The sequence below is a fragment of the Chenopodium quinoa genome, unplaced genomic scaffold (assembly GCF_001683475.1).
Source record: "Chenopodium quinoa cultivar QQ74 unplaced genomic scaffold, ASM168347v1, whole genome shotgun sequence".
Classification (NCBI taxonomy): Eukaryota; Viridiplantae; Streptophyta; class Magnoliopsida; order Caryophyllales; family Amaranthaceae; genus Chenopodium; species Chenopodium quinoa.
The window spans coordinates 2,224,423-2,235,650 of NW_018743014.1; the positions used below are offsets into that span (position 1 = coordinate 2,224,423).

Here is an 11,228-nt window from a genome sequence, read left to right on the forward strand (position 1 = left end):
GGGTTTTTATAAAAATTAAGTTTGATTATATATAATTATGCTTTTTTTGTGTTAATTCTCTGTAAATATAGAAATTAAATGTATTATCCGTTAAATGTATTTATTGTAATATATAATTGATGCAGGAATATGGTGGAGACGGAAATGATTACAGTGGGATATTTGGACATGATGGTCCATTCGAAGAAGCTCAACAGGCGATTGATTGGGCAAAACAGGTTGCAATTGCAGCTGGATTTTGCTTGGTAGTAGTAACTCATAAATCTCAACGGGATGGTAGAATGGATCGCATTTTGAGATGTGACCGTTATCGCAAAAGAGAAGAAAGAGATTTTCGTACAGCCACTCGGTTTGATACAAAGCGGAAAGGTTGTGGGTGTGAGTTCAGAGTAAAGGTTCGACAACTACGGAGTCGTGACGGTTGGGAAGTGATTGGTTACTCTAAATGGGGGTATCACAACCATGAGATGATAGTATATGAAGAGGGTCATCGACAACTGAGCGGCTTAAGTCCTGCTGCGAAACTAGTTGTGAAAGAAATGAGTGATGCTCAAGTGAAGCCTGCTAAAATATTAGCATCTGTGTTAGAGAAATTTCCAGAAGACCATCCAAACCGAAGACACATCTACAACGTCAGACAGCAACTCAGGTTTGAACGGTCAGAGGGAAGGAACCCTATACAGCAGCTGCTACACCAGGCACAATCACGTGGTTACCTGTTCTGGTTTGATTCTGATGAAGATACAGCGGAGGTGACTCATCTTTTCCTTGTGCATCCTGATTGTGCTGATATGATCAAGTGTTGGCCATTTGTGATTTTGATCGACTCAACGTACAAGACAAACAAGTACAAGTTCCCACTGGTTGAGATGGTTGGGATGGCTCCAACGAACCAGAACTTTCTGATTGGTCATGCAATCATCAAGGATGAGACGGCTCCAAGTTATTATTGGGTGTTGGAGAAGCTGAGAAACTACATCGGGCCTAATGTTCATCCAGCAGCCATCGTCAGCGACTGTGAGGGAGGTCTCTTTGCCCCCATAGTAGAGCTGTTTCCCGAATCGAACCACTTATTGTGCACATGGCACATCAACAACTGCGTGAAAGTGAAAGCCTACAACCTTTTCAAGAAGAATTTGGAAATGGCAGAGAGATTGGTGAATGGTAAGTGGCGGAAGATCCTACAGGCTACCACAGAGGAAGCGTATGAGCGAGCATTGGCTAACTTCAGGGATTCGTACCAGTGGTGTCCGGCACTGGTGGACTATGTGATGCATCAATGGGTCCCTCACAGGGAAAAGTTTTTCAAATATTGGTTAAACCAGGTACTTCATTTTGGGAACACTACAACATGTAGAGTTGAGAGCGCTCATAGAGCTACCAAGGACTGGATTGATTCATCGACCGCTGCTTTGGATACACTGTTCGCTAGACTGAACAAGTCAATTGAAACTCAGAAGAACGACATCAGGAACTCTCTAGAGGACTCCAGACGACGACATGGTACGATGTATAGCCATTTTATATTTAAGATTCTCCATGGTCGTGTGTCGCACTACTGCTTGGGGTTGATTCTCACTGAGCTGAACAGGGTGAGGGACTTGGCTGACGAAGTGTATGCTCGGTGTAGGTGTACTATTTCAGTAACTCATGGATTACCTTGCGCATGCACCATTCACCGCGTTATTACAGAAGAAAGGGCGTCGTTACATGTTGATCAGGTCCATTCATTCCGGAGGACGCTTGTTATTGGTGAGCATGCAGACACTCAAACGGCTGACCGTGAACAGGAGGAGTTGGAGCAGTTTCGTTCGATGTACGACCGAGTGTCCTCCAGCCATCCTTCTATTATTCGTGACGCTACTCATGTACTTCATGACATGTTCCACCCGTCTACCTTAGATTATGAGGAACCCGAAGGAGTTGACCGTCCTCGAGGTCGACAACGGCGGAACAGGAGTGCGTTTGAGTATATCCGTGGTCTTGGTCGTGGTCGTTCTCGTGGTCGGACATCGTCATCTAGTCGTAGTCAATCTTCATCGTCTGTGAATATGCCCCTGAGAACTGGTACGTTTTGGTTGTTTTTATTGCACATAGTTTTAAAGTGTTACTCCTGCCTTCTTAACTGTCTATAATTATATGGTGAATAGGAAGAAACGATGTTGATCAGTTTCCGTACAAGGAAAGGATACCTGCGATCATCATGTCGTACTTGGAAGGGTGGAATGATGTAATCGGAGATGGTAACTGCGGATTCCGGGTCGTGGCTGATGTTTTTCAAATGGGCGAAGACAACTACGGTTTGGTGCGTCAGTTGATGTACAGCGAAATTGCCTCTAACCGAAATGTTTATCGTCATGTGTACCAGGATGACTTGGATGGCGCTCTGCGGCGTATCCGGTGGGGAGGTGGACCTTGCGGCCAAAATCATTATTTTGACGCGCCCCTAGATCTGTTTGCCGTTGCAAACATTTACAAATGCGCAGTCATGCATTTCGGCCTGGGAGTGCATAGTCAAGCTTATTATCCTTGTACCACGGTTCTCCCTTGGCGGTCGCGTGAGACTGTCACCACACCGGTCAGAGAGCTAGCTATTGCGTTTCTTGGGTCGTCATACAGACATTTCATCCGACTAGACATGTCAACCGATTTTCCAGTGCCACCGATTATACCTCGGTGGTACAACATTCGCACAGCGAGCGTAGAGGGTTGGGATGCGCTATATCATGACCGGATCCACGAATGGAACACCCTAGCTGCATTTTAGTTTTTCATGTTTACATTCTTTATTTGTAATCTTATTTGTACGTTGCTCTTTTAATGAGAACATTAATATTTTATATTGTATTGCTTACTGCATTCTATATGTTGCATGGGTAAGTTGCGCGGATCCACGAACGGTTATATCAAAATTTAAAAACAGCACTGATAATATGTTTAAGTTGGAAGCTAAAAGAACAATCTAAAATGTTACAATCTTACAACATAATGTCCAACATAATGCTCTATAAATAAAATGACAAAACCATCAGTAATCCCTCCTCGACGACGACTCCCACTGCGCAAGGGTCTGTTCCAGACTATCAACAACAGCTCTCCCTGTTGCACTCATGCTGTCCTTCTCAAGAGAGAGTTTCTGTACGTCCTGCATTATCTTTCCCATCCACTGCATACAACAAAAAACAGAAGATGAAATACAATAACAACATATAAAACTTAATTAAAAGACAACGATAAATATAATAAAAGACATACCGCTTCCGTGGCAGTAGGCGGTGGCACATAATCATCATCGCTGTGGTCGAGATCTGCGATCAACCTCGGGTGCGAATTCCGGTTGAACGATTCCATGTAGTAATGGTCACACATGGGAGTAACCCCAGAGGGCGGCCAGGCCTCAGCCCAAGCGTACTGTCAATCTTATCGTGCATGGTGGCAGGAACGTGATTCACCCCAGTGCCCTCCAGTCGCTCGAACATCTCGCTCTCCGCCGGCCAGGCCTCAGCCCATGTACGCAAAAAGCTACAAGTCTTTTCCCGGGTATGACATTTCAACAACCCCGTAACTGAAGGCCTCTCCTGGTCCTCCCAAATACGGGCAGCTATGTGTCCTAGAAAGCTAGGAATCACACTCCCGTCAACAGGCCCACCGGGCACCTCACTCCTAACAACCCAAGAATCATTACCGGCCCTCGACCGTTTCCTGCTTGCCCCAGATACAGTGGACGCAGATGATGTGCCAGATCTACTAACAAACCTACCACCCCTACCCTTACGCACCTCCACCATATGTGTCTCGTACATGTCATCAACCCTCTGACTGAATGGACCGTAATCATCATACGGTCCACTGCCATCGTCCACATCCTCATCCTCATCTGCGCCCTCCTCCTGCTCCTCCTCCTGGTCACCCTCCTCAGCATCATCATCGTCATCGTCATCCTCATCCCGACGGTGGATCCGTTCTCTACGAGCTGAGACCGAAATACCACGGGATCTGACATGTCTATGCCCCGACCTCTCCACTGAATAGCTTCTACTAAGAAGCTCTATATTCTTCCCCGCACCATGACGACCCAATGAATTCTACACAAAATTTTAAAATATATAAACATACAAAAATTTATACGAAAAATAGCTACCACTCCCAAATCAAATAAACTAAAAACATACAAATAATTGTAAACAAAATATAAACATAGAAAAAATACAACGAAATTGAAAAAAATTATAAAAATAAACAACAAAATATAAAACCAATTCAAAAATATATTACACAAAAAAAAAAAAATTAAAAACAATATTTTAAAACAAATATAAAAAAAAAGGGGGGGGGGGGGGCGCCTTGGCTGGACGCCCAGCCAGCGGTGGTGGCGCCAGCTGCAGACGCCGCCACCAGTGGGCTGGCGCCTGGGCTGGACGCCACAGCCACGGCTGCGGCGCCTTGAATAAACGCCACAACCGTGGCTGTGGCGTCCAGCCCAGGCGCCAGCCTACTGGTGGCGGCGTCTGCAGCTGGCGCCACCACCGCTGGCTGGGCGTCCAGCCAGGGCGCCCCACCGCCGTCACGGCGGTTTTTCCCTTTTATTTTTTTTTTTTTTTTTTACAAATTGTACCTTTCCTCCTTGGGACATCCTTCCCTCCGCCGCCGCCGTCAATTCCTTGCCTTGCCGCCTCGACATTGCCGTTGTTTGAAATTTTTTTTTTTTTTAGAGAGGTTGAAAGAAGATGAGCAATGAGAGTGTGAGTGATGAGAGTGTGAGTGTTTTTTTTTAAGGTCAAGGGCAATTTTGTCAAACCAAGTGAATTTTGTGGGCTTTATATAGTAATTTGTGACATTAGTACCTTCTGATAAATGTGTCAGCAATTTAACTTTTTTTTTTTTTTTTTTTTTTTTTTTTGCAAATGGTAACTAGTTGTAGTGGGTGAATACTTGTTTAAGTACTCTATCTACAACTTCTCAAACGTGAGTACTCTATCTGCAACTTTTGTCAAACATTAGTACTCTCCTTTTTAGTTTACTCTATATATAATAGATAAAGATTAGTAAATATATTTTCAAATATTTTAAGCAAGTCAAAATGTGTTGTGGGGCCCTACCTTATCCACGCTAATAATCACAAGTCAACCCTACTCAGGCAATACTCCTTCAGAGGGTCGGTGGGGAGGGTAATGAAATCCCCACTCCCAATTTTTCTCTAATTGTATTGATTTTATGACCTCGTGATCATAAGCCTCTTTATCACTAAATCAAATACTACCTTTTTCAACGGTGTATTCAGTATATACTAGTTTTCTAAATATATAGTACGAGTGATGTTCGGTAACCCAGCACAAAGGAAGAAGATAACTTATGTTGTTTCTATTCAAAGATCAAGAACTTTCCTTCCATCTTCCGTTTCTTCCATTTTCTCATCTCAATTGTTTGGATACTATTTTATGTTGGTGGCAATGATTCCATATTGATTGACTCTCTCTTGTGGTCGACCTCCTCTTACTTCCTAATGAAGTTATATCACATTAACACTCCCCACCTAAATAAATAAATCCAAATTAAATCACCAACAAAATTTAAATAAAAAAAAAAAACAAAAATTAAAAAAAAATCACGCAGTTTATTAGCGGAGAAAGATAACAAAAGGAAGAAACTTTCAAGTCCCCCCCCACAAGAGGGCGAGACGAACAACACTTTCTCTGTCCTCTAAATCCCAATTTTCTCTCTTCTCGATCTTCGCTTACTACCAATTTTTCTGTTCGTAATCTAATTAATCGATTTTTTTTTTATTATTGATAATAATCTCAAATTTTTTTCTGGTGATTAAGGTTTGTTCAATTTTGAATTGATCGTCATTTTTTTGAATTTCTTGATTTTGTAAGGGTTTAATGTTCATTGATGTTTTTTAGGGTTCTTTGGAACTTAATTTACTGTTTTTTATTTTTTTCAGGGGAAATAAAAAATGTCGTCAAGTATGTTTTCGAGGCTTTTTGGTGCGAAATCGAGGGAGGCAGCTAATACTGAGAGTACTTTGTCAACGTTGGAGAAATTAGATGAGGTTTGTTTTTTCAATTTATAATTTTCTTGTAATATATGAGCTATTTAATTGTCAATTTATGCAGAAAAAAAAAAAGGTGAAATTGGTTTGATCCAATGTTGTATAGGAATAATTTATACTCTATGTTATTGTCAATGAATTTGAAAGGAACTAATGTTATGTAACTGATGTAATGTGTTGAAATAAGGGATTTTGAATTTATGATGTTGAAAGATTTATTAAAGAGGTTATAACTGATTTGAGAGGATGATCTTGGAACTAATTTTGTGTTCCTGTGAAATGTATGGTTGAATTGTGTTTGTTACTTGTGGAGGTATTGGATCGAGGGGACACGGCCGGTTGGCGGTTGCTATCTGGTATTTCGTAGCTTGAGTAGTAGTGTTGTGACTATGCTTCTTTTTAAAGAGAGGATTCGGGATGAAGTGACATTGCTTAGCTTAAAAAGTAGACTTGCGATTACCACATTGCTTAGCTTGAGTAGTAGAATTGTCAATTGTGATTATCCCTCGAAGCTGAAATTGTGAAATTATGCAAGCGTGCTGACTTTGATTTGAAAATCGTTTATCTTAGAACATTTATGGAGCTGTTGGTTGACTTATGATCACTTCAATTGCGTAGAAACAGTTGCTGGAGAAGCTTCTACCTTTTTTGTTAATTGTTATAGCTTTATACTTTATTTCTTGTTGCATTTGCCTTCTTGAGTTTTTATGGATGGGAAGGGCTATGAAGAGAGGTGAAATAAAGGTGTGGGGTCTTCTATACTCCAAGAACTTTGCTCTACGTTCGTTCTTGCCTCTATTGTTTAATGGAAGGTTGTTGATGAGGAAGTTCCATGAGAGGGTCAAGCTTCTAATTTGTGCAGGATTCGTGTCATAAGTTTTGAACCACCAGTCTTTCCAAACAAAGAACTTTGCTCTTACACTCGTATTATTTTCTTTTTTTTACTTTCTTCCCATCATTCATTTATCTTTATTATAATTTTTTGGGTCTCCGTACACTTTTACGTGTTTAAAAATTTTAATTCAACAATTACTCTTGATTCGTGGTAAAGTGACGAGTTTGTTATGGAATGAAGGGAGTTCTATCTCTTTCTGCAACATGCAGCTGACTGCGAGAACATAATCCTTTTCATTTGATCACAATATTCAACGTGTTATGCGCTGCCTTATCTCTTTGTTTGTCTAGGAGTCCTCCTACAAATGTTATACTGAAACATCTGAAAGAGTATTATCTTGCTACCTCCGAAGTTACAGGCAATAAGTTTGTGATGGTTTTGTCTGAATATGTTTGTTTCTCATCGTTGCTTGCATGGCTTATTGAATTTTGAAATATATATAATTAGTATAGCATGTATTGAAACTTTGATCTTTGCTTGCTCCTTTCCTATTTTTGTTTTTTAAATTTTTACTGTCATATTCTCTGCAGACACTTAAGATGCTAGAGAAGAAAGAGCAGGTTTTAATGAAAAGGGCTGCTGCAGAGGTTGAAAAGGCAAAAGAGTTCACAAGAGCGAAGAATAAACGAGGTATGTTCCTGGAAATTTCAGTGCTTTTCAAGATTGAAATATTATCTATGTAGTCTACTGATTTTAATTCTCTCTAGTTACATGGTTGCAATGCTGTCTCTTGTATTTAGATCGTGGTGTTTGTCATTGAAACTTAGGCCTAGCATTTATAGAATTGGTTCTTGTTTCTAAGAGTTCTAGGCCTGTGATCAGTCCTGATTAAGTTAAGATTTGAGGATATTAACGTTATGTCTTTGAACTTTGCAATTGGAACTTTAGGATGGATTGGTAATGTTTATTTTGGTCACAACCTATTGGTTATGCAATGACTAAAGCAGGGCATCCATGCCCTCGATTGTGATGGTCTTTGGCTCTGTGCATTTTTTGTGTCTGACTTCATTGCTTCTTTTCTGTGAAGCTGCCATACAATGTTTAAAGAGGAAAAGGTTATATGAACAGCAAGTAGAGCAGGTTGGAAATTTTCAACTACGAATTCATGATCAGGTTAGTACATAGCTACATTCTCTTATTATTTTCAGTCTTTGTTTACTTCTTTCTCCACTGCTTTGTGTACAACTCTTCAAAAAGTTTGTGTTGCGTATAAATGTTTGTACTATTTCAAGGTTTCAGTTCTCATGTCCTATATGGTGATTGTTTTTTAATTGTTCATATAGCTTCATTGAGTTGCATGCTATGACTAGTTCATAATTTTGAATTTTTCTGTTGCTTTATTGGCTTGCAGATTATAATGCTTGATTCTGCAAAGGCAACAACAGAGACCGTTGCCGCTTTAAGATCTGGTGCTAGTGCTATGAAGGCCATGCAGAAAGCAACGTAAGTTCCAGCTTACTTCAATTTGAATTCTAGCATTCCTCCAACTGTTTGCTCGTATTATATACTCATTAGGAAGTCTGATGCCCCTACCAATTCCGCCGCAAACAAAAAGTTAATGTGATTGGACAAATGTCCTGTGAAATGTCATTTCAACTTTACAAGTGAGAGCTTTGGTGTTTTAACTACCCCTTTTGAGAAGAATTTTATAGCCCTAGATTTAGAAGTGGTGACAAACAGGTTTAGTTCTGCTCGAAATCAATTCCATAAGTATCTCACTAGGTTTAGGTATAATCATACATTGGGAAGCTTCAGTTCGAACTTGCCTAGTCTGTTATTGGCCTAGGTCTCTTCGATTTTGATTGGCACACCTTGTATGAAGAGCCAGGTGTGCCAATCTAAATCAGCCTGGTGCTTGTGTCTAACTGCTTCCTTGACCGGACTGGGTGGATATAACTACATAAGGCATTTCATTTGTTAAGTTCAAATCCCCTTCTCCCCCCTCCCCCCCCCCCCCCCCTCCCTCCCTCTCCCCTCTCCCACCTCACCCCACCCTCTAAAAGAGTTTGGATAGGAACCTATAAATAGTTGTTCTTTGCAATCTGCTATAGCCATGCTTGTCCCATTCTATTTTTATCGTCATGACCCTGATTTTATCAGCTATGTGGTGAATGAGGCTCTTTAGACCACAGGCTGTTGAGTTTGACTATGTGGGCACATCGCACATCCGGATTTGATCTGACCTTAGTCAGAGCTAGCATGTGTCACCAACTTATTTTCATATATATTTACAAAGTTAAGCTTTATTTTTATTTCCTGGGGTGGGTCTAATGTCTCTAAACCTCACTTTGGAATCGTTTTATATGCACTATACTTAAGTGCGAAGCGGTTGGATTATGACGAACAAGCCCGTTTTCCAAAAGAAAGAGGCAGAAATTTTAGATAAAGATGATTGTTGATATAACCTGGAACATTAGAGGCTGTAGTCTTCCTTAAATTCAGCCCCCACTTGGATTAGATCTTTGATGCAATGTAGGATTTAAGGTACTAGTGTTTTCATGAAATACGAGACTGGTTTTTTTTTTTGTTACACTACTTACTGTCATTACATTAATCTTATGTCTCTAGCCAGCCAGTGGAGATTGATTTTTCTGAGCAAGCTGAGTGGGTGCACTTACATATGTTTACTGTATCTTGGCTGTCCCATTTATGTGTTAATCACTTAATCCAGTAATTTTCACTATAAATGTTTTTGTGCATTTTGTGGTTATCATTTCAAACCCTTTTCTGGCTATTGACGTTTTGGGCTTTTGGGTTTGATGTACCTTTTAGAGAGTAGACTGAACCTAATCAGGATGCATTTCTGCATATTTTATCAATTCACTTAAGTTTGAGGTCGGGTGGAATTTGGTATGATGCATCTATCTCCATGAACTCTTTGGGGCAAGCATTTCCGCAAAAGCTGGATGATTAAGGGAATGTCTCGGCTTGAAAAAGGGATTGTTAGTTTGTTACTGTCAAATTATTAGATTAAAATATTGTGCTTCCATTTCTAGATCTATTATGTCTAAGGGGTCTAGGAGCCATTGTCTAAAACAATTAGTGTCTGGATTAATTTTTTGGATACTCATCTCTAATGAGTCTAATCTAAAAAATAATCAATTCAGCTAGTTTGATTTAGATTCGAGTTTTAAAATTGTCCAAAATGAGCTCAAACCAAGTCAGAAGATTTTCCATAGTCAATATATTGACTTTCAACTGAAATTAAAGTGATCTTTCCTTTATAAGACATAGTTCCTGTAGGTGCAACAGATTATGGGATTCGGTGCAGTAGTAAAAGAAATTCTAGGTGAAACTGCAATTTTTATCTCTAAATTTCGGCGTGGTTGTGGTTGTGGTTGTGAGGAAGTTGCTCATCTTATATTGCAGGAACATTGATGATGTGGACAAGACAATGGATGAGATCAATGAGCAGACCGATAATTTGAGACAGATACAGGAGGCACTAGCTTCACCTATTGGTGGTGTAGCCGATTTTGATGAGGTAAAGGATTTTTCTAGTCTTTCTAATCACACAAAGTACTTGAAAAAAAGGTATAGCTCAACAAATGATGTATCCCATTTACTCCGTAGTATATACCAACACCCCCTTTTTTTTAATTATTTGTGAAGGATGAATTGGAAGCCGAGCTTGAAGAACTTGAAGGAGCTGAGTTGGAAGAACAACTTCTACAGCCAGCTATATCTGCCCCTATGGCACCAGTTCAAGTTCCAGCTGGCAATCCACCAAGACCGACGCCTCAAAAGAACTCTGAGGAAGATGAACTTGCTGCATTACAAGCAGAGATGACGCTTTGAACACTCTTCATATTTTTTATGTTTATAATCACGTGCCAGAAAAGAAAATGGCTGAAAAAGGAAAAGATTAAAATTGGTTTATTGATTGATGGAGGTATATTGAAAATCCAGTGTTGATAGCTTCTTGTTGTCATGTATATGACCTCATTTTTCTTGCTAACAGAAATGCAAATATTATTTATTCCATTGGTGAGAAAATGTGGTTTGTATAACGTTTGGTTTGGTGATAGGATCCGTTTTGACTGAATTCAAATAAAATAGGTTTATGCAAGTTCAAACAAAATAAGTAAAAAAAGTTTAGCAAATAATTTATACAGTACTATTGTGAGAATAATTTTAAGAAATTTATATACTATGTTTCTAACTTATGTTAGGGGAAAACAAGTTTAGCTATAACAAAAATGAGTTCAAATAATTTAAGTTAAATCAAATTAAGGCAATGCATAATTCAACTTATTTCAGAAAATGTCTATGTCATAGCTT

At 39.6% G+C, this 11,228-nt stretch overlaps 1 protein-coding gene across 2 annotated transcripts; it reads left to right on the forward strand.

Moving 5' to 3' along the window:
* Positions 1 to 5,570: 5,570 nt before the first annotated feature.
* LOC110729905 (vacuolar protein sorting-associated protein 32 homolog 2-like) lies at positions 5,571 to 10,974 on the forward strand. 2 transcript variants are annotated; one of them, XM_021909694.1, is made up of 7 exons: positions 5,571 to 5,822; positions 5,945 to 6,052; positions 7,478 to 7,577; positions 7,975 to 8,060; positions 8,299 to 8,390; positions 10,317 to 10,431; positions 10,560 to 10,974. In XM_021909694.1, the coding sequence occupies exons 2-7, from the start codon at positions 5,957 to 5,959 to the stop codon at positions 10,743 to 10,745; spliced, it is 675 nt and encodes a 224-aa protein (XP_021765386.1). In that variant the 5' UTR covers positions 5,571 to 5,822; positions 5,945 to 5,956; the 3' UTR covers positions 10,746 to 10,974. The 2 variants fall into 2 exon arrangements, with proteins under 2 accessions (XP_021765386.1, XP_021765387.1); XM_021909695.1 differs by having other exon boundaries at positions 5,571 to 5,751.
* Positions 10,975 to 11,228: the final 254 nt, after the last annotated feature.

Excerpts from the sequence above, each read along its gene's own strand:
- LOC110729905 (XM_021909694.1), top strand. The coding sequence starts at position 5,957 with ATGTCGTCAAGTATGTTTTCGAGGCTTTTTGGTGCGAAATCGAGGGAG. Across the intron at positions 6,053-7,477 it reads CGTTGGAGAAATTAGATGAG|ACACTTAAGATGCTAGAGAA; the intron begins GTTTGTTTTTTC and ends TATTCTCTGCAG. Across the intron at positions 7,578-7,974 it reads AAGAGCGAAGAATAAACGAG|CTGCCATACAATGTTTAAAG; the intron begins GTATGTTCCTGG and ends TTTTCTGTGAAG.